Source organism: Xylona heveae (genome assembly GCF_001619985.1).
Source record: "Xylona heveae TC161 unplaced genomic scaffold L228scaffold_10, whole genome shotgun sequence".
Taxonomy (NCBI): Eukaryota; Fungi; Ascomycota; class Xylonomycetes; order Xylonales; family Xylonaceae; genus Xylona; species Xylona heveae.
The window spans coordinates 754,897-780,452 of NW_017264202.1; the positions used below are offsets into that span (position 1 = coordinate 754,897).

Genomic DNA, 25,556 nt, shown 5'->3' on the forward strand with positions numbered 1-25,556 from the left:
CTTGGGCAGGGCAGTGAAACCGGTGCCCGCGGTATTGACAGGGGGCAATCTACCATGCATATATCACCGCTTCTAGCCAATGGCTTACCGTCACGCTTCCCTCCAACATATCTTGTCCACACTCTCTTATTTTCTCCCACTTTGGCCCCGGTCTTCTCGTGCTTTCCTTGGTTCGCTTAGGATATTAGATCCCGGGGGCCCCGGATAAAACGTATCCCACAGCGCTATGATTTACTCCGCACAAAGAAATATTGCGGTCTGGAGAAATCAACGCATACGAGTGTGATAACGCGCACCTGTAGAGCGCCATGGTTACTCCATGCACATGTGCCCATGCAATGTCCCTCATATGCTCCTCTCTCCACCTGCACCCCTCATTGTTACTTGCTGAGAGCACCAAGATGGACTGCACAATGGCACGTCCGCCTTGACGCTTGAATTGGAATTGCTGACACGAGGGAAAAAATATTCCATTAAGCTGGTGCAGTGCATTAATTCAGTGTCAAAAAAAAATCGTCAAGATATCACCAATTAATTGTCACCAGACTGAATGGAAAAGATAAAAACGATTCTAATCGTCAAATTTTGATTAAATTGGCATCAAAAAGGGCCGATATGCGGTTCCCAAAATACATGAGATATCATAAACATCGTAAGAAAAAAGTACCCATTCCCAATCCGTAAACAATGCAATCTAAACATTTAAGGAAGAACGTAGCCACCGTCGACGACAATGTCGGCACCAGTGGTGTACGAGGCGGCGTCAGAGGCCAAGTAGAGGTAGGCACCAGTGAGCTCGTGGGCCTGACCCTCACGGCCCATGGGGATCTTGTCCTTCCAGATGTTCTTGACCTCCTGGGGAACGAAGTCGGAGATCTCAGTGGCGATGTAGCCAGGGGAGATGGAGTTGGCACGAGCGTACTGAACCCACTCGACGGCAAGAGAGTGGACTGTAGTTTCACTGTTAGTATCGACTTCACTGAAATGTAGGTAGTGCGCAAGAAAACATACCGAGGTGGATGACACCAGCCTTGGCGGCGTTGTAGGCAGCCTGGAGCTGAGGAATGTTGACAATGTGACCGCTCATGGAAGCGGTGGCGACGAAGCTACCGGTGGTGTAGTTCTCGAGCTTCTTGCCGTTGAGGTCGGTGCCCTCAGCGGCCTGACGCTTCCAGTGCTTGGCAGCAGCACGGGCGCAGTAGAAGGTACCGTCAAGGTCGGTGGTGACGACCTTGCGGTAGTGGTCAATCTCACCGTCGATGATAGCACCCTGAGTCCATGGGATACCAGAGTTGGCGATGAAGATGTCGAGACGGCCGTTGAACTCCTTGACGATCTCGTCGACAGCTTGCTGGACAGCCTCAGCGGAGGTGATGTTGACCTGGTAGGCGCGAGCTATTGAAAATACAAGTTAGCGAACCAATTCGCCCAATTAATCGTGGCATTGAGTAGAAACCTACCCTTCACGCCATAGGTCTGCTCAATCTCCTTGGCACGGTCAAGAGCCTTCTTGTTGCTGTTGTACCAGATGGCAACGTTGGCGCCAGCCTCAGCGAGGGCATGAGCGACAGCCAGACCAATACCGGCGCCAGCACCGGAGACGATGGCAGTGCGGCCCTTCAGAGAGAAGAGAGGAAGGATACGACCAGCCTTGGGGGCAGGGGTGTTGTCGTGCTTGAAAAGACCGTTGACAATTGGCTCGGAAGACATGATGAATAGATTAAATTCGTAAAGACGAAGTTAATAAAAGTGAGAAAGTTGATTGATTGGGAAGATTGGGAATGAGAATTGTAGTGAAGATGCTGATGAGATGAGACGGAAGGAGGGAGGGAAGCAGTGCCTTTAAAGCAACTCTCTGGGGGGTTGGATGGAAGATTCGAGGGGAGACGGTAACGTCAGTGGGATGAGAGTTTAGATTTGCTCTTGTCTGCCATTACAGTCTGGGAGGGAATACGTCGACAGCGGGGCCAGGCCGGGGCAGAGGGGCCACTATGCTCTTCCCACGACAGGCGCTATCCACCCCCCACTTACCCGTTTCGCACTATTCCAACCTCCATCCCACCACCCGGACGCACATACACACACCATTATGTTCTCATCCCTCCTGCCAACGCCCAACTTACCGCTCCATCGATGGCGCAAGGCACGTCCTGTACTCGCACAATAATAATGCCGCCCGTGCGACGCCAGGTTTCCCCCGCCGGTATAGGAGGGTCCTTGGTCCTTCTCGGACCAGCGTCGGGCTTACAACAACTGAATTGACCCATGAGGCGGTGGGTCTCTGACTACTGCACTCCAGCCTCTCGCTGAACACTGTCCGAATGGCCCGTGGGGCTACCAGTCCTGATGGAAAACGAAAAATAGATCATGGTCAGTTCAGTAATCCTTTTGCCAAGAGGCTGCTCAAAACAAGAAGCCGCCAATCCAAATGTGAATACTCCTGTCTACACTGATCTCTAATATTATGACACTCCATGCTGACTATTTCTTAATCATCATTTCATAAACAGAACTTGGAGGGTGTTGTAATAATTTCAAAGAAATTGTGGACGAGGTATAGATAGATGCCCGCCAAGAGAAGTCAAAAAAAGCTTTCTCGTGCTCCTATTTTTCCGCCGTCTCACCAACATACAAACTATCTCAGTTGTTTGCTTCCGTTCCGACTAACTTAGGTCAAGGCATCGGATGCGGATGCAGCAGAAGCAAAGGGGGAAAAGTAGCTTCAAGGGGTGGGTTGCATGTGAGTTAGGTAGACTGAACAGACAGCTCGAGTGATGCTCAACGAGAGGTCCGGATGAAGTACCGAAGACATGATCTCATTGCTTGCTTTAGCGTAGATTCAAGAGTTGGGGAAGCGGATGGCGGATTGCAAGCTTGCCCGTCGTCAAGGTAACGAAGTATCGAGTACTTTCTGTGCCTGAGCGTCTGGACTGCTCCATGAAACTCGATGGGGCGTTGCTCGAATGGCGTGCAGTAAAAGAAATGAAAAGGACCCATAAACTTAGTGCCGTAATAGTAAGAGGAGCATCAGGAGGGATATTTGCACCGACTTTACCTTCGTACGGGGCAGAGAGAGTCGTGGATGTTCATGGACACTCGTAGATGTTGAATGTGGACACAGCGTGACGTCGTCTTAATGGGGGTAACTGGTACCGAGTACCAGGAGTACTTTCGACCATGACGTCGAGCTTAGCGCGCTCATCAACACGTAACCGCCTCGCTCCAAATAGACACCTCTTTGGTCGCTGAGACTCAAGAGGACGACCTCGGTCAAATTTGGCATTTTAACCCCTTGAAGAATATCGTTTTCAATACATATTATCAGTTCTTGCTTAAGTTGCTTCATGTATAATCTAGCCGATGATTCTGATTCTCTTTGGACCTTGGTTGTTGAATTCAGAAACTACATACGGTGGTGCGCGGTCAGAAAGTACTCCGGTAGTGGCCCCAGAGCTCAGCTTAAACTACTCCGTACTGTAGATATCCATTCAAGGAAATTTAGGCGAGAGCTCGTTTCTCTACTAAAACGGAAATTTTCTGAAAGAGGTTAAACAGCCGAGTTTCCTCTTCACGTATAACGTACTCCGGTATACTCTTGGTTGCTCTCCCGTCCCCGCCTTCCCCAATCCAAGCGTCCACTGACAATACCCATTCATTACGAAACGTTCGACCCATTCAATTACTTGTGCCCACTTTATATTCTCTGACGAAGTCATTACACAATCATGGCAGCAAAAAGGAGTCCACTCCGTAGTGGCAACTAGTGAATAGCCCACCTTGTGTAAGCATGATGGCAATGTCTTGACAGGAATTGAGATTCCCCACTCTTCCCCCAAGCCTTTGCATTCAGACAGGGGGAAATCAGAGTAACGCCAAAGTCAGGAACACGATAACGTTTCATGACTAAGCGATCGACGATCAGACCCCCTACTTGTCAAACGAAACAAACATTCCCCTGCTCATCTCCCGGACTTGGTTCCGAATAACAATGAATTTCACATCAAACCATTTGTATGCAATCAACAAAGCTCATGGTGAATATTTGCCAACGTGCATCTACCGAATAACCTTTGATTTGATGAGCTTTTTCGTTGATATTCAAAATGAGTACTATCAATAACAAAATTATTATTGTTACTAACAACTAGAAATGATTCTTCACGTGTTTACAAATGACAGGTCTTACCTGCTGTAGAGAGGATCTTCTACTCTCAGTCAACTTCAAACCATGAGCACACAGCTTGAAAAGCCAGTAGTATGTCTGGGTATCCTATCAGGTCATCTGGCAATACGGTCTCGTCAGTCTTCACAGCTCACGTTCTCTTGGCCATTTCTCGTGCTTATCCCTTGCTTCCCTAACAACTCAGAAAGAGGGGCGCCTGGTGATTTTGCCGGATTAACGTCTCGTCCGGTACATTCCTTTCATGATGCTTATTTCCTGCATTCCGATGGCCCAAAGTGGTCGTCAATTTCTATACACTCGACTATGTCGTCGCGATGTAGGGTTTCCTATTTGCCTTCCGCTGTGATTTCCGTTTTGTTTTGTTGCGCTGTTGATTTGGGGATCAACGCCGTGTTCTTGACGCGCGACGGGCATTGCGTTTTGGTGTGGGCTCACTACAAGGCAGATTCAATACAACAAGAGCAGTCGCAGCAATTCATCACGAGGCACAGCCCAGGGGACCAAAGTTTGGAGAGAAGCGTAGAAGCCCAACAGTCATGCGCTACGAAGTCATCGAACAACAAGAGTTAGGGAGTTTTCGGCGTCGACTAAGCACTCTGTGAAATCGAAGCCGGCATTGCCAGCTCTCGGCATCGTTAGGCTATTCATTTCACGCTGAGATCGGGAAAAGATCCAGCTTTTGGTGTATGGGTTGGCACAAAACGAGATTCGGACTACATCTGGATATTCTGCGACGATGCCGGTCTTAGAAGCCCGCGTAGCCTCATCCGCATCTCCAGTTCAAACTACCAGTGCAGGCGCCGTTATTGGTATCGCAATCGGAGTTTCTGTGGCTTTGTTCTTTCTCCTCTCCGGTGTCCTATTTCTCAGTCTGCATGTTCGACATAAGCGTCAACGCGCCGCTGTCACAGAGGCAGCACTAAACAGGCGCCTGTCCACGTATCCTGGGGGCCATTGCAGCATTTTGGAAGATGAACATGGCTCTTTGACCAAGCCTAAAATTGCTTTGCCGCGAGGTTCCAGTGCACCGTACAATAGCCAAGAAGGGTGGGATTTATTGTCCTCTCGAGAGGACTTACCGGGTCAATCCAACGGGAACGGTAACGATGAGACCGTGCAGGTAAAGCCAGCTCGAACAAACCGAACTTCTCAGTTTTCTTGGCCGCTTCCGCGCAGAGCTACACTTGGTGTCTCTTTTCCTCTGCGTCAAATACGAGGGTCTCCGCTCTCAGCTATCACCGAGAGCCCTCGAACGCAATCAACAGCCTCACCAAGGATAGGTATTGCTGAGCTGCCGGCTGGTCTTCCTAGCTCGCCCTTGCAGTCAGCTGGGGTGAGCAGCGGCTCGTTGGGAGTGTATGATAGCTTGAAAGCCTCCCATGACTTTACCTCCCAGGATTCTTTGAAACCAAAACCATTATTCGATCCCTATCTCGGCGGCAATTTGTCTGATGCACGTCCGAAACGGACACAGAGTCGTTTACAGCGGGCAAAGACCACCAGCACTGAGTATCTTGTGTACCGTCCTGGAGATGGATCTATCAGGCATTCTTTGCCTGTTCGATCATTCAGCTGGGCCAGCCAAGCCTCAGGCAATCCTCCGGAGCGCCCAGTTCCACCTCTACCTGCTGAATCCAATCCAAATAGAAAGAGCTACCACCGAAACAACAGTCAACAATCATCACGGGCTTCTGCCGTATCCGTTGACTCTGCTGGCAGCTCGATCCTTGGAGCAAGTCCGACAAGATCAGGTTCACGGAGCGGAACGCATCCGATGCTCATGGAGTTTTCCTCCTTCCTTCCAACTTCTGGGCATGGTCAGGATGCAAGTCAATATCGACGGTCCTCAAATATTTGGAGGTCATCCTCAGTTGTAGGACTTAGGCCGCCACCTGGCAAAATACCCCTTCACAGCCCTCGCATGCACCTTGGGCCAGGATCTGTGCGTGGCAGCATCAATATGCACAGTCGGCGTCCTTCCATTGATCAAAACATGGTAGAGGACGATCGATATCATTACCTGGAAGTAGCTCGAAGTACAAGTCAACGCTCTCGAATGCAACCTTCTCCGGCTCCACCCCAGCGAAGCCGGAGCCAAGGGTCGAGCCCCGCTTATAGCAGACTGCAAGCTTCTCCTTCCCCGTCGCCCACCCGGTCGATTCCAGAGGAGCCTCAATCGATGATATCCAGCCCCAACCACTTATACCGTAATATTAGCCCTGATGGATACCGCTCTAATACAGACTCAATGGTGCCTTTGAGGACCATTTCAGGCAATCAGCTTAATCAGTCCCCTGGAAGAACACCGTCATTACAATCATCGGTAGCGGATACAAACCCCTTTCATTGGGACTCTGTACCCTTACAGACGGGGAAGCCCTCTGCTATGAAGGGAAGCCCGAGAGCTCGAAGAGGCCACAGACGTCAAAATTGCGTCCGCATTTCCAGTCAAGCGCCAATGGTCATCAGCGGCAAGGTTGTCCATCCTCAAATGGAGAGACCAGAGTCCAGAATGTCGCAGCAGGGGCTTGAACAACGTTATTTTGCGTACGGAAACCAATTGATGGCGGGCCGTCTGTCTATGATCAGCCTTGACCCACGTCATCCTACCCCTGTTCAGATGTCTTCTCCCGATTGTTCACCCCCTCGTAATCTATCAAGGTCACCAGGGTCAGGCTCGGACTGTGTGTCCATAGCTTCAAGTCCTCAAAGGTCACCTTCACGGCTTTCGACTGGGTCAGATGTCTTTTCCCCCCAGAGTTCTCGCCCCCTTTCGGCGCTGCAGCCGCGCCAGCAGCTCCATCCGTCCCAACGTCTCTCAGTGTCTAGCGGCCTCGGACAGCATCCCATCTTTGCATTTGCAAATGCCTCCCCATCCCTATCCCCATCCCCGCCTGCACCCCGACCTGCGAGGAACCACCAGTTGAGAAATCTGAAAGAGCCACCAGCGCCTCATAATCGTTTAATCTCCCCCATGCTCTTGGCCAACTCTGGGCCTCCTATCTCAATGTCCCCCCCTCGTTCATTAAGTAGTAATCGTCTGATCCAATCTCAATCCCAATCCCATCGTTTGTCACACTCTGGATCCCACTCACATTCCCGCACCCGAACTCGCTCGCAATCCGCTATACAGGGCCCCCGCAGTCCACCTCCGCGAGACCTGCGCAAATCCATTATTGCTCTTCGCCGCATGAATTCGGAGGCGACAGATGACATTATGGATCCAAATTCGGCGCGATCCAGCCGGAGTTATCTCAAGTTGAGCACTCCACCGCCGGACCTGATGGCAAGGCCAAACAGCCGCACCAGCCTCTCTGCAGTCGGTGGGTCTGGCCTGAGACACAGTCTGATGAATCTTGCTTCGTCCACTGTCGGTGGTTACTCTCGGCCTCAAAGCATTGCCAATAATCGCCGCAGTCTGCTCCGAGTGAATACGGCCAATATCTCTAACCCAACGGCGGTCAATTCGGCTTCAGCTTCGAATCTCGTCAGTCCCACTTTTATTGCCACCGCCACCAGCGCCGTCTCTGCTACCGGCTCACTGGATATTGTTTCTCCTCTTTCTGCATCCAATTCAAACCCTGGTCGCAGTCCTGTCTCTGCAGCCACATCTACCTCCCCACCGACCGCGGATAAGTCTGCTTCAGCTACATCATATCCGAACCCGCTCAAGTCCCATCCTCCTAATGCAAAGCTGTATAGTCCCGTCAAGAACCCAACGGGTCAGAATGGTTCATTGAATGAGACAATTGCCCAGACTGTCCGGGCTGTTCAGGCAGACCAGAAAGACCAACCCCCGAATCAGGATCCGAGCCAGAAGAAGGATGACAAAGGTGCCGGCTCCGGATCTGGACCCCAGACCCCAGTCTCCGAAGAACCGGTATCATCCGAATCGTCTTCTCAAACAGAGCAGAATCAAGCCGTCAAGGATATTGCACGCCGCATGAGTGCGCGAATCGAGCGAGCACCCGAACTCAGCACGCCGAGTCCAACCAAAAGTCCCGTGAGATCACCTTCCAGTCCTACGAAGCCTGGAATGAGCCCTACACGTGAAGGACCTGGTCCGGTTGCTCTGAAGGGTCGTGTGGGAACATTACGAGTGACTGCGCCTGAAGGCAGTGGGAAGTCTCCAACCACGCCTGGCAGTTTGTACGATCAGAATGGATTCTTGAAGGGATAACTTTGTACTGAATTTCACCTACTGGCTTTGGCGTTTTGGATTTCCCTACAAGGTAGGAACAGGTATAAGTAGGCCATGCGGGAGCTTGGAATCTGGTCTGAGTGTCGGCGCATAGGGCGTCTTTGGATGATTTTAATATTGCCATATACTGGCCGAAGATAATTGGAGCTAACTAACTTTTTCATTTCGAAAGCGTAATATGTAATTATAACTTTCTTGGTTCTTCTTCTCTTCTTTCATTTTCTTCCATCTTGTATTATTTACTTTATTTATTCTCTTTTCAAACTTTAACCTCTTGATCAAATCAGCATGGGGCATCGGGAAGAGTATCATGATCTCTTTGTCCCGTAACAATCAACACCATAAATCATAACCTCGTAAACCCTTGACAAACACATTTACAAATCACACTCCCTCAGTCAACTCCTTGACCCACAAACCGTAATCAAACGAATTCAAGTCCTGTCAAAACCCCACATCTAAATTAAAAATCCCAAATCCCCCAAATCCTACCTTCCAAAGGATTAAGGATAGCAAAAAACCTTCTCCGTCGCAGTCGCCGTCGTGGTGATACACGCCCACGTATAATCATTCGAATCCGTCATGACCCCGGCCCCCGCAAAATACGGATTACACCCTCCCGCCGTGCTCAAAAAAGTCTCAATCGTGGACGCCACATTGATCGGGCTGCCCTGGGTCGGGGACACTCTGCACACCATATCCCAGCCATTCGGCAGCCCGGGGACATATTTCAGCTTGGTATAATCAGCGCGATCCAGCCCCGACAGGATATCCCGAATCGTCTGCTTCTGGGGCACGCATAAGTGGATATGGATCTGCTCTTCGGTGCGCGACGCCACGGAATTCATCGCCAGCGCGCCCGCAGCGCGATCGTAGTTTTCCTGCGCAAGCCTCCACCCGCCGTCCGGGTCGGGGGCTTGGTCGAGTTCCAAAATCCCGGGGATAAGTTGCGTGGTGGTCACGAGCAGGTGCGAGTTCAGGAGCATCCAGATCGGAGAGCCCTTGTTGGGCGAAGGAGGGTCGCTGGCGATGCAGTTCGTCACAAGCCCGTTCTCGAGCCGGTGGATGCATGTGCAAAGCCCCCCGAAAAATAGGTTGCAGGCCGAACAGATGCTGTTGGACTCGACGCAGCCGTGCCCGCACGCGGCGAGCTGCCCGTCGGGGATGATCTGCAGGATCCCGCCGCAGGAGACGGGGCAGGGCCCGCAGCCGGCGCTGCTGGAGGAGCCGACGCAGTCGCAGCCCGTCATGACGTCCATGCGGGAGATTTGGTCCTGGGTGCATGAGGCGCTGTGGGAGGTGGGGATGAAAGTGAGGAGGGTGAGGAGTGTGAAGAGAGCGAGGATGTTGAGGGGAAGTAGGAGGTTGTATAGGTGGTGAAGTGCCATTTTTGGTTTATGTTTGTTTTATTTCATGCCTTTGTAGAGATGTCGCTGGATATTTGACGATTTGTCACAGGTGGAATTAATATAAGAGGAAGTTTTGGAGTAGAGCGGGAGAGGGAGGACATATCGTATATAATTCATCTGGTGCCATTCGGAGTTTTTTGGGAATTGAGATAAAAGTTAACCTGAGGTGGTTAAACAATCTAGGGAGGATGTTTAGATTTACTGTGAGCAGGTTACCAGCCTTCTTGATCAGCCGGCTTGTTGTGAGAGGTTTTGTAGAATTATTTTTTGTTTCTGAATGCGGGAGTCCCGCATCGCGAAAAATGGAAACTAGGCCAGTTCAATATTTTTTATTCAAGGAGATGATGGTGGTTGGTATGCCAAGCCAGCGGACTCAACTCCGCGTCTTTTGTATCCTTTTTATACTTTTCCCCTTTTTTTAATGGATAGCCAAGGTTGATGAAGAAGAAATGAAAGTAAAGAAATGAATTCAAGTGGAAGAGTAAAACGTAAATCCAATTGGATCCATTCTGCTCTACTCTCCCGTTCGACGCCATTTGGTCTCTGCGTTGTCGCCTTCTGCTGTCGCGTTTCCCTCGCCATCTTCTTCATCTTCTCCGCGGGGATGCACTGACCCAGCGCCGGGGCCAAGAGGTTGGTTTTCGATTTCGTTAGTCGCGGCGTCGGTACTAGTATTCTCCAGCTCTGCCTCCCGCGCCATTCTCTGCCCTATCGTCTCCCCGCGAGGATTTCCGTCCTCGTCAAAGTACTCGTTCACATTCTCTGAAGTGATCCACCCGCCACCGGCCAGTTCTGCGGGAAAATCAAGAAGCTGAGGTTGTTGCTGTTGGTCACCTGAGAGTTCGACGCCGCCCTCGGGACCGCCAATTATGGTGATCCCCGCTCCAGCTCCCCCTCCAATCCCCGCTATACCAGTGCCGCCTATTATTCCGCCTGCGCCAAGAGTTCCGACGCCGTCGCCTTCTTCGTCCGACGCATCAGGGTCAAAGTCCGGATGTAAGTCTGCGCACGTAGAGACTGCTGTGAACAGAGGCGTTATTGGTGAAGAAGAGTCGGAAGAGGATTCGGTTTGGGGTGCTGGTGAGGGCTGAGCGGGCGTCTCTGAGGAGGAGGAGGCGGCTGCTTCATTGGTAGAAGAGGTGGAAGGAGTGTGAGGCGGAACAATAGTCACGTCAAACGTTGAGAGGTCTTCAGGGTCTTGTACTTCGGCTTCGCTGCTTGATGCGAGGACTTGCATATACAGGCCTTGTACTTCGGCTGCTTCGGAAGTGGTTTGGGAGGGAAGACGCAGGCGTTGCACGGCGTGGAGGGGTATGGCTGGGTATGGAATGGATAAGCCGGTGGCCTTGGCACTGTTGTAGAGGATGAGATTCCTGCGATTGAGCTATTAGCTTTATATCGATAATTTCGCAGCTTAAGTCTTCACAGAGCCAAAGATGCCTAAAAATATGAAACTATAGAACACGTACTCTGTCGTCACCCACACATCGAAGCCATCGAGGACAAGGTCGTTGGATGTGCTAGATGATGTAGTACTCTCGCCATTTGTAGCGGCAGAGCCATTGACTCCGGTATCATCAGCTTCCAAAGCTGGCTTCCCATGTGCAAGCTCCGATGCGATTGTGAACTCCTCAATGTCTGCCTTGGAGAGAACGACATGGGCGTTGGAAGTGTGATAATGAAGAATGGGCTTGTTGTCGTGATAGGTCTCGGGTGTCTGGGTTTCATGTTCGGACAGGGCGACGAATGAGGATGCAGCTGGTGCTGCGCGAAGAATTTCGACCGTCATGATTGAGCTATAATCTCTCTAACAGCGACAAGGAAAAGTTTATGGAGATGATTTGCTGAGTTAGAGAGCTTTCGTTCAGGTTCCTTTATTTCTGCCGCGCCCCAAATGGCGGGACGAGAGGATTACGGGAGACGGTTGAAGCTCTGTGTGCACAATTGCTCACCGCCTTGGACTAACCAGAGTCGACGGAGATGGTCCAGTGGGTATGAACAGTACTGTGAATATGCAGAGTCCTGATTGATATTATGCTATGTGGACATTATGCATGTTGAGAAATAAGAATGAGACAGCACTCAAGTGAGAGACCAAATTCGTGACACCAACTGGTCATCGTAGTCCTAGCCCTCCAAACGCGCGATCTAACTCTTCTCCTTCCCCGCCATCACCACCAGCTGGAACATGTCGTTGTAGAGGAGCCAAACCCTGCCCTATCATTTGTAAATCTTCCTGGGCTGATGCATTCTGATCTGCTGGCTCATTTGGCTGTGCCTTCTTCTCTGGCTCGAGAAGTTTGGCGTCGCTATCTAGCCAGCCCGGTGCAATCTTCCGTTTCTCCGCCAGGTCCTGCTGCTTGACATCCTCGTCATACTTTCTCAGTGTCTTCTCAGCATCGTCACGGAGCTTCTCAAGGTGTGATTGCAGCGCCCGACATGATGCGATAATGTCATCAGGATGGGCAGCGTGGCCGCTGCTTGACACTACATATTTGGGCTTCTCGGCGCCGCCAGTTGGGTCATCAATGATAGATGGGGGAAGCGTCGAAGGTAGTGACTGATACGTGTAGGGCAGAGTGTTGGCAGTCGGGAGAGAGACGAATGGAGAGACTGTCAGCGGGACCTGAGCGAGGAGAGGATGTGGTCCTATAATGGAGATGGAATGGTTAGAGCGATATGTCCCACACGGGTAGAAGCATTGCACATGTCAACTTACGACCTTCATGCATCTTGAGTAATTGGTAGTAGTGACAAGAGTCGAGAAGATCTATTTTATTCTCTCAGCAAATAGTGCTATTCTGTGACTGATGATATAACGGTGAGGATGATGTTGAAGATGGAAAGACATGACACGTGCTACAGCAACATGGTCGCACACGACAGTATCGCGTCATGACTTGGAGTATATATTATACGGAATATATCCAGAAGATCTGATTAAATTTATATATCATTCAGAAATTCATATTTTTTTCTATAATTCGTACACAGTGGCCTAATACGAAAATGCAAGAAATACTCAGTATCAATCATCAAATTCGTCCTTGTATAGCATCTAGTGTTAAGAAGAGAAACGGAATGATTACAGACAAGACGTCCATACATGGGAATGGTAGTAATTCGTATAATGAGTTTAAAGAAAGGAGACGAAGAAGGATAACTAGACAAGATCCACTTCGTGTTAGGAAAAAGGATTATAATTAGTTCGTTTTGTGGGTTCTTGTTGGTGGATTTTGGTCCCTGAACTTTTGGTGTCCTTGAACCCCCTCAGCCATCAATTCGCCCCCCTCACGTCCTCTTTCAGCCCTACCTCTCCTGAATTTCCGGCTTTTTCTTCATACCTTTTCGCCTCCGATACAAGATTCTCAGGAGTCGACAAACATTGAGGAAACGCTATAACTCCAGGCCCTGGTGGATCCCAAGTTGTCCAATTGCTGAGTCGTGATTGGGTGCGATACGAGCGGTGGAAGCTGCTGCTGCTGATCCGGTGGAAACTCCAAATACGAGAAATACCATCCTCCACCCACACACCATCTACACCTTTCTTCTCAACGCCACTCGGTCGTGACGCTTTCGCAGACGCTCTCGACTCACAGTACAAGGCGATATAGAAGTGTTTGATCAATTCGGCCAATATGGACGGCGAAAATGTCCCTCTTAACGCAAGATCGGCGCAGGCGTCGAGCATTCAACTGGATAATGCACTCAGGGTCCTGCATGAGAAGCGGCCGCCGCCTGAGATTGACTTTACCTTACACACCATGGAAGATGGCTCGCAAGTGAGCACGTTAGAACGAGTCTGCAAAGGTGAGGAAACAGCAACATGGTCCTGTTCAGTTTGACGCCGCTAAAGGGGCAAATCTGCTTTGCCTTCGCCGTATTGTCCTTGTGGACTTATATCATTTTGCTCTTGTGCTGCTCCTAATGGAGTATCATACAATTATCCTTTTTTTTTTGTTGTCACAGAGTTCTGTGCCTCTGCTAATCAATATACATCTCTAGACGTACAAGCACCCGCAGTTCACCCGCCTACCGACGAGCAGTTCTTCTCTCCCCATGACCACTCCAAGCCCAACATCCAATTCCTGAAGCAGCACTTTTATCGCGAGGGTCGCCTGACTGAGGAGCAAGCTCTATATATCATCCACAAGGGTACAGAGATTCTGCGGTCCGAACCCAACCTGCTTGAAATGGACGCTCCGATCACCGTGTGCGGTGACGTCCACGGCCAGTATTATGACTTGATGAAGCTCTTCGAAGTTGGTGGCGACCCCGCCGAGACAAGATATTTGTTCCTTGGAGACTACGTCGACAGAGGTTACTTCAGTATCGAGGTAGGTGAACCAATTCCCGGTGGCGAATAGAAGCCGGAAGAACAAACATGCTGATTTTGTCTTGTATCCAGTGTGTTCTATATCTGTGGGCACTCAAAATTTGGTACCCCAACACGCTGTGGCTGCTCCGAGGAAATCACGAATGTCGACACTTGACCGACTATTTCACTTTCAAGCTTGAATGCAAGCACAAATACTCCGAGGCCATCTACAATGCTTGCATGGAATCCTTCTGCGCTCTTCCGCTCGCCGCAATCATGAACAAGCAGTTCTTGTGCATCCACGGTGGTCTCAGCCCCGAGCTGCATACTCTTGAGGATATAAAAAGCGTATGGAGCTCAGTTTCCATCTGGTCAATGAAATTGCCGCTGACCATATTCTGCACAGATTGACCGCTTTCGCGAACCACCCACCCATGGCCTCATGTGCGACATCCTTTGGGCCGATCCGCTTGAGGAATTTGGCCAGGAGCGAACGTCCGAGTTCTTTGTCCACAACCATGTTCGGGGCTGCTCGTACTTCTTCTCGTATCCTGCGGCTTGCGCCTTCCTGGAGAAGAACAATCTCCTATCTATTATTCGCGCTCACGAGGCGCAAGATGCCGGCTACCGCATGTACCGCAAAACCAAGACGACCGGTTTCCCTAGTGTCATGACCATCTTCAGCGCCCCGAATTATTTGGATGTCTATAACAACAAGGCTGCCGTCCTCAAATATGAGAATAATGTCATGAACATTCGACAATTTAGTACGCAAATTAGCGCCTTCAATTACCTTTTTTCCTTGAAGCTAATTTGTAAATTTCAGACTGCACACCTCATCCTTATTGGCTGCCAAATTTTATGGATGTCTTCACTTGGTCCTTGCCATTCGTCGGAGAGAAGAGTATGTGCTCAATTATCCCTGGGTAATGCGCGTGTTTGTTTATCTACTAACAACGCTGTAGTCACCGACATGCTCATCGCCATCCTCAATACCTGCTCCCGGGAGGAGCTGGAGGAAGAGACACCGAGCTCGGCTACCTCAGGTCCCGCCTCGCCCTTACCAAGTGACCCTGACTCTGTCGAATTCAAGCGTCGCGCCATCAAGAATAAGATTTTGGCTATTGGCCGTATCTCGCGTGTCTTCCAAGTACTCCGAGAGGAGTCGGAGCGTGTCACCGAACTTAAGACCGCCTCGGGCGGCCGTCTCCCCGCGGGTACTCTGATGCTTGGCGCGGAGGGTATCAAACAGGCCATCAACAGCTTTGAAGATGCTCGCAAGGTTGACTTGCAGAACGAACGCCTACCTCCGACCCAAGAAGAGGTCGCTCGACAGAGTGAAGAGGGTCGGAAACAGGCGCTTGATAAGGCGAATCGTGACGCTGAGAATGACGTTCAAATCAATAACATTGCTCGACGGATTAGCATGTAAGTGCACGCCCTGTGCTACAGAAGTTTATATTGCGTACTCCTTGCTCACATCTTTCCAGGTCCGCTGGTGGAGGCCGGAGCAGAGGCGCTGCGAGAAGCACTAACCCTTAACTCATGATTTCTCTCCTTTTCCACGTAACCTCCAAGTCACGGGAATACCCTCTGGCAAGCTTTGAATGGTTTCTTTCATGATTCGGTTTCGAATAGGACCAGCATTATCTTGTCTTCTTGTGTCGATATGTAATGATCCTTGGCTTTTGGTGGGAACGCTGTGCGTCATACAAAGCTGAGAAAGTCCCTCACGAAGTTCCATATAGCATGGTTGTTCATCGGCTGTCATTTTGAGTCATTGGTTTGGCACGAGAAGCACTGTTACTGATTTTTATCTACCCTGTTTCGCTGTGGATGTGAGGCAATAATACCTACAATTTGATATTATATATGTTGTATGTCGCTGTCATTCCGCTGTTCAAAAGAGCAATCATGATTGGTGCAATTTTGCCATGTGAGTTACTGTGGGTTGCCGAAATGACTCAATGGCGCAAGATTAGTCACATTTCGTTACCCTCCTTTGCTTGCATTGTGACTCCAAAACTGTCTCCGAAAATAATAGTTCCCTAGCTTAAGGCGGGCAGTCATTCTTCATTTCATACGAGGCATTATTCGTGCAGCTGAGGCCAGTTCCTTAGCTTCAAATATACCCTGAATTGGTCTTTTTTCATGACCTTTCCCTTCCTTTGCCGTCGTCTTTATAGCACCTACAGTTCACCAACCAAGGCACCACATATCCTTGAAAGTCGAGTCTCGCGAGAATTTCGGCCTCTTTATTTTAATTCATTCAGCCCCGCTCCTGTAAGGGCTTCTTTCTCGAGTGTACATAAGAGAGGATCCCACGAGACCGCCAGTCATCCAAATTACAGATCGCAACCCTTCGTTGCTGCAGCCACAAGATCTCAATTTCATTCGACCGCCATGGCTACCGCTTCGCGACAGCAGCCGCCATGGCAAGCACCTGCGCCGCCGTCGGCAGATGCCCGTGTTCCACCGCTCAAGGTCTATAATTCATTGACTAGATCGAAGACGCCGTTCGTTCCTCTTGACCCGAGCGGCCGAAAGGTTACCTGGTATGCCTGCGGTCCGACAGTCTACGACGATGCTCATCTGGGACATGCTCGAAATTATGTCAGTACGGATATTATTCGCAGGATAATGCGTGACTACTTCAAGTTTGACTTGAATTTCGTCATGAACATTACGGATGTGGATGACAAGGTGCGTTGGAATATTTATCCTCTAGTATACGTTAGGTCCACGCTGGGACTTCAATGGAGAAGGCCTGTGGGAGACAAAGAGTGCAATGCGAAAGAGACTCTGGGGAAGTACAGCAAGTGTTTTTGCTGAGGAAGGTGGAAAGGAAGGGGCGAGGTTCTAGCGGATACCAGCGGAAATTGCTTCAGAAGGGCATTGGTGGATAAAGTCTGCTAATTCCATTTACCAGATTATTGTCCGAGGCCGACAGCAGCACCTGCTGGGCGAATTTACCTCTAAACACAGCACGATCGATGACCAAGTCATCAAGACTACGCTGGAAGCCTATAACGCCTATGCGAAGAAGAATCTTCCTGCCGTGGCAGGCGTCGAGCCAGAGCAATTTGTCCAGGCGGCGAACAAGGAGTATGGCAATATTCTCAGCGGAGGAACGCTTTCAGGGGAGGGCACGCCAGGCGACAAGGAGGCCAAGGTGAAAATGCATTTAAAGACCATGACGGTCGCATCGGAGGCACTCGTTGCCGCCCGGAAACAGCCTGAGTCTGTCTCTCAGGAGGATTTCTATTCCAAGACGAGTGACGTCCTGCTTGGCTACCTCGACAGCTTGTACGGATCGACTATAAATGCCGACGACCACGGTATCTTTACGAAGTTGACGAAAAAATTCGAAGGACGCTTTATGGAGGACGTCCGTGCATTAAACTGCGTCGACCCAGACGAAGTTACAAGAGTCACCGAGTACGGACACCAAATTGTCTCGTTTGTCGAGAAGATTGTCAATAACGGATACGGCTACGTGACCTCGGATGGGTCAGTCTACTTTGACATCAGTGCCTTTGAGGCCGCAGGCAACAATTACGCCCGTCTGGAGCCGTGGAACCGGAATGACAAAGACCTGCAAGCTGATGGCGAGGGCTCGCTGACCAAGAAGACGACCGAGAAGAGATCAGACGCCGACTTTGCGCTCTGGAAGTCCTCAAAGCCTGGCGAACCGAGCTGGCCGAGTCCCTGGGGAAGAGGTCGACCCGGCTGGCATATTGAATGCTCAGCCATGGCATCAGACGTGCTCGGCAGCACTATCGATATCCATTCAGGTGGTATCGACCTCGCTTTCCCTCACCACGACAACGAGCTGGCGCAAAGCGAGGCCTATTGGCTTGAGCACAAGGACAAGTGCTCTCACCACCCCCACCAATGGGTAAACTATTTCTTCCACATGGGCCACTTGTCGATCCAGGGATCCAAAATGTCCAAATCCCTCAAGAACTTTACCACCATTCGCGAAGCGCTTGACCGTGGAGACTGGACCCCGCGGGCTCTTCGAATCGTCTTCTTGCAAGGCGGTTGGAAAGAAGGTGTTGAGATTACCGATGACGTTGTCAAGGCAGGCAACGCGTGGGAGGAGAAACTCAACGTAAGCCACACATTTTTTACCGTTTTGGCTAGACTGATACTGATCACCTGTGTTTAGAACTTCTTCATCAATGCCAAGGACGTTGTCAACTCGTCTGAATCCGCCGAGTCTCAGTCCACCCAATCCACACAAGATCACGAAATCCAAGCCAACCTCCGCGCCGCGCAGACGGCCGTGTACGATGCGCTCTGCGACTCCTTCAATACCCCCCTTGCTATGGCTATCATTTCCGACCTCATCACCAAGTACAACTCTGCCGACAAATCCGCCGTCGGCGTAAACACCACCGCCGACGTTGCCCGGTGGATCACATACATGGTCAACGTTTTCGGCCTCGATGTCGCCGGCCTCTCCCCTCTCCCAGCAGACTACAAGGAAATCCCTACATCCCGCATCGGCTGGTCTGGCATCGACATTCCCGACGCCGCCAAACCCTTTGTTTATCCTCTTTCCGCACTCCGCGACCAACTCCGCCAGAGCGCAAGATCCGCCAGTGGTCTCACATCCAAAGATCTCACCAACATTCTTTCCACCTCCGAATCTGCTCCTGCCTCCGCTTCTGCTGACGCCTCCTCATCCTCTCCTTCATCTTCCAAATACTCTACTGTCCTCTGTACATTCCGCAAGGATGTCCGCTCCCTTGCCACCTCTCCTCAAGAGACAAACGCCGCCGTCCCGCCCAAGGATATCCTCTCCCTCTGCGACCGCGTTCGCGACCTCGACCTCTGGGATCTCGGCATCTACCTCGAAGACCGGGACTCGGGTGTCGCTCTCGTTCGCCCCGTCAACAAAGAACTTGTTGCTGCTCGCGCAGAAAAGGCCGCTCGGGAAGAAGCCAAGCTCCGCGCCAAAGAAGAGCGTGAACGTGAGGCCCGCGAAAGGGCCGAAAAGGGTAAATTGTCCCATCTCGAAATGTTCCGCACAAAGGAATACTCCGCGTGGGATGACGAGGGCCTCCCCATCAAGGATGCCAAGGGCGAGGAGATCAATAAGTCCAAGACGAAAAAGTTGAGAAAAGATTGGGAGCGTCAGAAGAAGCTGCATGAGGCGTGGGTCAAGGCGAACGGGGGTGCTTAGACATGGCGTGTGCATATTAGATTCTTTTTTTTCGCTTTACTTTTTCTTCTTCTTTACCTTTTCTTTTTCTTTTCTTTTCTCACCCTTTATTTAGAGCGTTTAAAACGCTTACTACTGGCAATTCATAAAGCGCTCTTGGTAAGATAGGTCTTAAAAACGAAGAATACTACTTGCCTCATTTCCCTCGATCTTTAATCCCGCGTCAGTAATACTGGTATTGGTGACATGCCACAATGCAACATTGTCTAGATTCCATTAGCCAACCATCGACTAGAGTGAACGGCAGCAGTTCGAAAATATGAGATGTAGATATTCTCCATTCACCAGTAAGATATATACACGAGAACAGTAGAAAGGAAAAATAGAAATTTGGAAAACTAGAAAACTAGAAAAGAAAAAAGAGAGCTGGATATAAAAAATCTATCTATTTGGCCTGCCATTCTTCTCTAACTCTTATCCAACTTTTTCAATTCACGACTCGCCTTTTCAACCGCATCTCTAGCCTCTTTGCGTTCCTTGATCCCCAACTCATCTGTCTCAGGACGACCGGCATCTCGCACGATGGTGGAAATGCGGCCTTCTGTTTCGCGGAGCACGCGACGGCCTTCTTCACGGACTTCGGCTTCCCAGAAGCGTCGCGCGGCCTCCCATTTCGTTTGCAATCGCTTGAGGGACCAGACGAGACCGAGGGCGGCAATAGTGCCTGCTTCGTAGACGCTGGTGGTGGTAAAGGAGACATATGTGAGTGCTGAAATGGCAGAAGCTAGGCCCGTGGTGGACACGGTTTGCAGCACGAGACGCTGGGCCTGGGCTTGTAGAGACGGGACGGTCGAGGCTACGAGATGGGAACGCGACAAAGGGATGTGGATGGGCCACGGCTGGAGAGTGGGGACGGGCAGCGAGCCCCATGCGTAGCGGGCGTCGTCGGCGTCGATGGCTGCGGCGGCGGCGTTGGGGCGGTCCACGAGATCGGAGAGACGTGGGGCCGGAGGAGTGCTGCCGTAGGGGCGGGCAGAAGGGTGGGTTGTTGTTGTTGTGTCGCTGTCGTCTTCGTCGGGTAGCTCGGATTCGGATTCGGACAGGGCGGCCGAGGAGTAGGGTTTGTTGGCGGGTGTTGTGGAGGTGGTGGTTGGGGAAGTGGAAGTGGAGGAAGAAGGAGAGGTGGGGGGCAGGGAGGCAGGTCGGTCAGGGAAGAAGCCTGCTTCGACAATACGTCCGGCGAGCCAAATGATGCCCTTTTCGGCCTCGACGAGCCATCGTCGCTCGAGTATCTCGGCGCCAATTACGCCCACGTCGTCGACTTTCCAGAAGAGTCGCCACCATGAGAGTTTTCGCCATCGCTTGCTGTTGAATGCGAGATCCATTTGGTCTCGGAGCTCGGTGTGGCTGTATTCGGCCCAGCCTTTGACGGCTTTGTCAATGGCTTGGCGCTTGTCCTCGTCGACGCCTGATGTGCGGATTTCTTGGAGCCGCGCCGTGTCTGCATGGGTGATACGCTCGGCGGTGTCGTCTAAAATGGAGTTGATAAGGTTTCGCACGGCAGGACGAAGAGCCTCGCTGGAAGAAGAGTAGCCGGGTTTCTCCTCGCTGAACCATTTCTCCAACGATGGCATGCCGCTTCGAAACCATCGCTCTTCAAAGAATGTCGCGTTGGAGACGGATTCCCGGAATTTACTCAGCGCGCTGGTAGCCATGTCCAGGTCGATAACCTGAACGGTCTCACTGGAAGCCTCAGCAGCGGCTTTTTCTGCTGCAGATAGGCCCAGGACGACCTTGACCATGTCATTGGGCACGCTTTCGCCGTTGCCATGTCCTGCTGTGAATCGGCCATAGGCGATGCAGCTGTCGACGCCATTGCCGAAAAGCAGGGCCTTGTGCACGGGGTAGGTGACCGTAGAGAACCGCCCTGTTGAAGATGAGGGAGTTTGTAATGACGGCACGAGGATGGCTTCAGCGGGTCGCACATCGTCTTCGTTCACTGTTGAGCGGGTGACATTGGTGTTGACGGCTGAGATGAGGATCTCGAGTCTTCGGGACTTAAGGATACGGGATGGAATGAACAGAGTTGGAAGAAGCGGGTGCGTTGAAAGTCCCATAGTTTCTCCATAGCTGCATATCCCAGATCATGTCAGGATTTTATAGCTTCCAGAGGAAAGTTAAAGAGCCTTGTGCAAACGTACCGTATCAAAAGTCCTCGCCCATCCTCACGGTGAATCTTCTCGAGCTCCTTCTCCCAATCGCCTTCGGCAGCCAGTGGGTCTGCGAGTAACAGCCGCACAAGCCGACGAGCAGACGATTGATCATTCAAACCAAGAACTAGATTGAATGTGTGTCAGCAAAAAACCAAAATTTATAAGCATCAACAATGAGGCAGTCATGATTCGACATACCAGCAAGTCTGACAACAGCGTCTCGGTTCTCTAAACCCCGAAGCGCCAATTGAAGTCTGCTGAGGTTGACATAGTTCGCAGCATGGCTCTTGAGGTCACTCAAGGCATCGTAAAGCTGCTTCACCTCAAGGTCCACGTCCTTGGGCACGTTGATGGCTGTCGTGGAGGCTAGGTGCGATGCTGCAGCTCGCTGCTGGTGTAACCGCCCCAGGCGTGATTGTGCTTTCGCCAGGTGTTTGGGGGTGTCGTTGACGCGCCAGAGCGAGCATGATGGGCAGTAAAACAGCCGCGTAGCTGTTTTCTGCGGGATGTGGCGCAATTGCCTCAGCGCCGGTATTCGCGGAGGCATTGGGCTGTGAAGTTGGTTGTTTAGTTGTTCCGTGATGTCGTAGGGTTGCGACATATCGGTATAGAGCTCTTTCGCTAGCGCGGTCTGGCTCAGGTGGGCAGACTGCCAAATTCCTAGTGAAGCCGCTCTGTATCAACATCTTCATAAATCTATGCACATTTGATTGGTTCTTGGAAAAAAGAAATTAAATAATGTTCATTCATTCATTCATTCATTCATTCATTCATTCATTCATTCATTCATTTATTCATTTATTCATAGTCTGATCTGGAGAGTATTTGACTCTTATCTGTTCAAACACGAATATCAAATCCAATCTGAACACCAAGCCATTCTAACATTGCTGATGCTTGAAAAATGTAAAGACCAAAAACAATTATCTGGAATTGACTTCCTATCCCAAAATGCTCTACTCCGAACCTCGAGCCTGCTGCCACACATCAATCTTGCGTGAAACGCGCCTCGGCCTAGAACGCTGGAATCGGCAATGGATCCTTCCAAGATATCCCACAGTCGTATTTCAATTCTTGTGCGTTATAATCGTAATTCAAGTCATCCAGAAGCACAATGATAATCCAGATACAGACATAAATTATTAGGACCACTGTAGACACCTTGATGAGTAACTGTGTGTAGAGCAGCCACTGATGGTATCTGTCCATTGGTAATGGCCTACCCCAAGGATGAATATAGGTTTGCACGAGTTGCAGAAAGGGGATGTCGCTGCTGAAGATGACAAGGAGCCAGGTGCAGAGCATATAGGAGCCTGTTGTTAGCTCCACTAAAGACAATATTCCTGTCACGGCGGCTGGGTCCAGACCAGCCCGACCGACAATGGCGTTGCTCCAGACCCTTATAAGCGCCCAGCATGTCACACGCATGACAGCCACGGGATAGTCCAGCGGCTATATGCTGCATATATATCGTGGGGTAGAACGCTCTGCCAAAGGGCAAGCGTTCTACTTTTGTTACATAGAGCCTAGCTATCACTCCTACTCCGCTTTATTCCAGCTTGCGACCGCCCTGCGTATCCCAGGTATCACTACACAGTTACGAGGCAAGGCCCTTACAATTCCCATCTTGTCCCAGAAATGATATTTAACTTTGAATTCACCCAGACAAGTGAATACCAAAGATATAGAACTGAGCATCAAAAGGTTTGCAGCAAAATCCACAGTCTTTCCATTTCGTACACGCAAGCCTCGGGCCCAAAATAGCCGGCTGTCTTCAGAGTACTTTTGTCACCATTCGTGATTGATAAAGAACAGGCACCAGGACTGGACAAGAACGACCACCCCACTAATGGCAACGAGAAAAACCTGAACGTCGAACCGCGCCGCGGCATCCTTGCGTGCTATACGCCGAATGCCCAGGATGACAGCTCCTATGCACTGAATGCTCGTTGCAAGTTGGACAATGGCCTGTCCAAGCATGACCGCTCGAGTCCTCTCCTTCTTGACGCTGGTGATCTCGAGGGCTTCGTCCACCCATAACAGTGGCATGGAGCTGCGTTCCATGGGGGAATGAGGATCCAGTGCTTTCACATCGTAAATGTGCACTCCGGCAGCTGCAGAGATGTAGAACTTCCAGCTACTGTATTCTCGTGCAGGGGCTGCATTTTTTCTGTTGATTCCGTCCGGGTCATAATGATAATAGGCTTCTCGTATCAGAGCAGCAAATGCAGCAACGTGGGTAAATATGACATTCTCTATCGCGTCCCCAAGATCTCGACGAGCATTGAGTAGGCACCCTTCAGCCATGTAGATGAACTGTTTGCTGGGTGAGACGGGACTATTCAATTCTCAGGTATCGTGGAAAGTTTGATCAAAGATGGAAGAACTTGTCAAAGCCCGGCCGTCTTGGATATTAATATCGTCATGTTTATGGCTGTGATATGCGCGCTATCCCTTCAAATTGACAGAGTGGGAACGAGAGGGGGGCGCTCTAGAGAGCTACCGTTGCCCCCCAAATCCAAAAATTGCTAGCCATGATTCCAGTGTATGGATGAATGGGCTGCAGTACACCTTGTACCTATCATAGCCCTAGAAGCCATTAGTTATGATTTGATAGCCCAGTCTTTCTTTCAATGCTCAAGGCGATGACTACAGTTTTTGGCGTAGGTTGCCAGCTGTTGACATGCAGCTTTTCCCCGAGGTACATGCTTTAACGCTGTGAAACTGATGTGTGCTTGTGTGCTTTTAACCCAACCGAGACGTTGAAAGCTCGCTAAACCACCCGAAACCTTTTGTCACCACCTGCCTTCTGGTTTTTATCATCCGTGTTAGTTTTTCCCGCCAGTCTGCTGAAGAACAAAGCACAACAAAAGAACAGCGTTGCTCAGATCTTGTCGCTGACAGTGACACATGATATAAAAAAAATAATAAAGATGAAAAAAATAAAAAGAAATTCCGGTACCGGGAATTGAACCCGGGGCCTCGCGGTCTTAGATTAAGGGTTGAACCCATGAAAACGCGAAATGTTAGCCACTACACCATACCGGATTTTGTTGATAGGAACTACTTTAAAATTTCTCTTAAACATCGGTCAGCTGCAGCATACTGCAAGAAATCCGCCCTTTTCTGGAACAGACGTCTGCCTCAAGTCGACGCCAGGTGCCGCTCAGCAAAGAATCAGGGCTAGATATTTTTGAGTTTTACTAATCTCTGGAAATTTATAACAGAAATTTTATAATTTAAATAGAGGAGAGAAATCTATAGTAATGCAATAATCATTCATTTAGCTGGATAAGTATTGCGTATTCAGTACGCATTTGGGAAATGGTTGTTTTGACATTAAATATCTTTGAATAATAATCGAGCGGAAGGAAATAAATTGGGAGGATAAGCAAGGAAATAAAATAAGTAAATCAAATGAAGAATTAGAAAACAGCGAATTTCAAATATTCGACACAATTTTCGAATATCTACTGTCGCCAATAGGGATTACTTCTTAAGGTTCAACCTGGAAATTGTTATGCCGCCTTGGATAACTATTATGACGCTCTCTATCCTGCCGGATTTGGGCGAGCGGGACTGGATAACTTACGGCAACCCTTCAAGCCGCGCGCACTTTGCTGAAACTTTTACCGAGTACCCTCGGTACAGCCCGCTACAAGTGCTACCTCTACAGCGCTCTAAGACCAATAATGCAACAATCCGACCGTGCAGCCTGACAGGTGGCTAATTCACACAGAAACAATTACACAAATAAAAAGCAAAATAATGAACAGAATTTCACGCCGGTCGCAGCAAAAATTCCAAAATAACTTCCTGAATATATTAGTGCAAAAATTAAGTCGAAAAATAACAAAAAAAGCAAAAATGTAACTGGACAATCTGGGAATTGAACCCAGGACCTCTCCCATGCTAAGGGAGAATAATACCACTAGACCAATTGCCCTTGTTCGTTGGAAGATAATTATTTATTTAATATATATACTACAAAAATAGTCCGCACTATAATGTCGGCTAACCCCACGATCCGGAACAACTAAAGTCCGCTAAATTTTCGCTGGT

The 25,556-nt window shown here is 50.1% G+C and overlaps 9 protein-coding genes and 2 non-coding genes across 11 annotated transcripts; 3 read left to right on the forward strand and 8 right to left on the reverse strand.

Annotated features, from left to right (window-relative positions):
• Positions 1–702: 702 nt before the first annotated feature.
• Positions 703–1,710, reverse strand: L228DRAFT_213692 (reductase with broad range of substrate specificity; the record flags this gene model as incomplete). Its single annotated transcript, XM_018330000.1, has 3 exons — positions 703–950; positions 1,012–1,395; positions 1,461–1,710. 3 exons carry the CDS (start codon positions 1,708–1,710, stop codon positions 703–705), a joined length of 882 nt encoding a protein of 293 aa, XP_018185953.1.
• A 2,387-nt stretch (positions 1,711–4,097) lies between these two features.
• L228DRAFT_250082 (hypothetical protein) lies at positions 4,098–4,758 on the forward strand. The gene has a single exon (XM_018333241.1). It carries the CDS (start codon positions 4,229–4,231, stop codon positions 4,751–4,753), a length of 525 nt encoding a protein of 174 aa, XP_018185954.1. The 5' UTR covers positions 4,098–4,228; the 3' UTR covers positions 4,754–4,758.
• Positions 4,759–8,887: 4,129 nt separating this feature from the next.
• L228DRAFT_240923 (hypothetical protein) lies at positions 8,888–9,772 on the reverse strand (the record flags this gene model as incomplete). The annotated part of the gene is made up of 1 exon (XM_018331290.1): positions 8,888–9,772. One exon carries the CDS (start codon positions 9,770–9,772, stop codon positions 8,888–8,890), a length of 885 nt encoding a protein of 294 aa, XP_018185955.1.
• Positions 9,773–10,104: 332 nt separating this feature from the next.
• L228DRAFT_285109 (hypothetical protein) lies at positions 10,105–11,639 on the reverse strand. The gene is made up of 2 exons (XM_018336303.1): positions 11,263–11,639; positions 10,105–11,166 (listed from the first exon to the last, which is right to left on the reverse strand). Exons 1-2 carry the CDS (start codon positions 11,580–11,582, stop codon positions 10,308–10,310), a joined length of 1,179 nt encoding a protein of 392 aa, XP_018185956.1. The 5' UTR covers positions 11,583–11,639; the 3' UTR covers positions 10,105–10,307.
• Positions 11,640–11,692: 53 nt separating this feature from the next.
• On the reverse strand, positions 11,693–12,606 carry L228DRAFT_285110 (hypothetical protein). Its single transcript, XM_018336304.1, has 2 exons — positions 12,513–12,606; positions 11,693–12,442 (listed from the first exon to the last, which is right to left on the reverse strand). The coding sequence occupies exons 1-2, from the start codon at positions 12,523–12,525 to the stop codon at positions 11,910–11,912; spliced, it is 546 nt and encodes a 181-aa protein (XP_018185957.1). The 5' UTR covers positions 12,526–12,606; the 3' UTR covers positions 11,693–11,909.
• Positions 12,607–13,110: 504 nt separating this feature from the next.
• On the forward strand, positions 13,111–15,999 carry L228DRAFT_250087 (serine/threonine protein phosphatase 2B catalytic subunit). The gene is made up of 7 exons (XM_018333242.1): positions 13,111–13,603; positions 13,799–14,130; positions 14,202–14,459; positions 14,518–14,878; positions 14,938–15,015; positions 15,077–15,539; positions 15,602–15,999. Exons 1-7 carry the CDS (start codon positions 13,432–13,434, stop codon positions 15,651–15,653), a joined length of 1,716 nt encoding a protein of 571 aa, XP_018185958.1. The 5' UTR covers positions 13,111–13,431; the 3' UTR covers positions 15,654–15,999.
• A 515-nt stretch (positions 16,000–16,514) lies between these two features.
• L228DRAFT_270476 (hypothetical protein) lies at positions 16,515–19,302 on the forward strand (the record flags this gene model as incomplete). The annotated part of the gene is made up of 3 exons (XM_018335409.1): positions 16,515–16,814; positions 17,041–18,225; positions 18,283–19,302. 3 exons carry the CDS (start codon positions 16,515–16,517, stop codon positions 19,300–19,302), a joined length of 2,505 nt encoding a protein of 834 aa, XP_018185959.1.
• A 314-nt stretch (positions 19,303–19,616) lies between these two features.
• L228DRAFT_250090 (hypothetical protein) lies at positions 19,617–22,071 on the reverse strand. Its single transcript, XM_018333243.1, has 3 exons — positions 21,693–22,071; positions 21,483–21,618; positions 19,617–21,411 (listed from the first exon to the last, which is right to left on the reverse strand). Exons 1-3 carry the CDS (start codon positions 22,039–22,041, stop codon positions 19,749–19,751), a joined length of 2,148 nt encoding a protein of 715 aa, XP_018185960.1. The 5' UTR covers positions 22,042–22,071; the 3' UTR covers positions 19,617–19,748.
• A 959-nt stretch (positions 22,072–23,030) lies between these two features.
• L228DRAFT_285114 (hypothetical protein) lies at positions 23,031–23,801 on the reverse strand (the record flags this gene model as incomplete). Its single annotated transcript, XM_018336305.1, has 1 exon — positions 23,031–23,801. One exon carries the CDS (start codon positions 23,799–23,801, stop codon positions 23,283–23,285), a length of 519 nt encoding a protein of 172 aa, XP_018185961.1. The 3' UTR covers positions 23,031–23,282.
• Positions 23,802–24,447: 646 nt separating this feature from the next.
• L228DRAFT_t114 lies at positions 24,448–24,542 on the reverse strand. Its single transcript has one exon. It is a non-coding gene; the product is annotated as a tRNA-Glu (tRNA).
• An 826-nt stretch (positions 24,543–25,368) lies between these two features.
• On the reverse strand, positions 25,369–25,440 carry L228DRAFT_t113. Its single transcript has one exon. It is a non-coding gene; the product is annotated as a tRNA-Ala (tRNA).
• Between the last annotated feature and the right edge of the window lie 116 nt (positions 25,441–25,556).

Coding starts and splice junctions, on each gene's coding strand:
- L228DRAFT_250087 (XM_018333242.1), top strand. CDS start 13,432: ATGGACGGCGAAAATGTCCCTCTTAACGCAAGATCGGCGCAGGCGTCG. Junction 14,460..14,517: donor CTCTTGAGGATATAAAAAGC/GTATGGAGCTCA, acceptor TATTCTGCACAG/ATTGACCGCTTTCGCGAACC. Junction 14,879..14,937: donor CATGAACATTCGACAATTTA/GTACGCAAATTA, acceptor TGTAAATTTCAG/ACTGCACACCTCATCCTTAT.
- L228DRAFT_250090 (XM_018333243.1), bottom strand. CDS start 22,041: ATGCCTCCGCGAATACCGGCGCTGAGGCAATTGCGCCACATCCCGCAG. Junction 21,619..21,692: donor CGCTGTTGTCAGACTTGCTG/GTATGTCGAATC, acceptor CATTCAATCTAG/TTCTTGGTTTGAATGATCAA. Junction 21,412..21,482: donor GGGCGAGGACTTTTGATACG/GTACGTTTGCAC, acceptor TGGGATATGCAG/CTATGGAGAAACTATGGGAC.
- L228DRAFT_250082 (XM_018333241.1), top strand. CDS start 4,229: ATGAGCACACAGCTTGAAAAGCCAGTAGTATGTCTGGGTATCCTATCA.
- L228DRAFT_285109 (XM_018336303.1), bottom strand. CDS start 11,582: ATGACGGTCGAAATTCTTCGCGCAGCACCAGCTGCATCCTCATTCGTC. Junction 11,167..11,262: donor GATGTGTGGGTGACGACAGA/GTACGTGTTCTA, acceptor GCTCAATCGCAG/GAATCTCATCCTCTACAACA.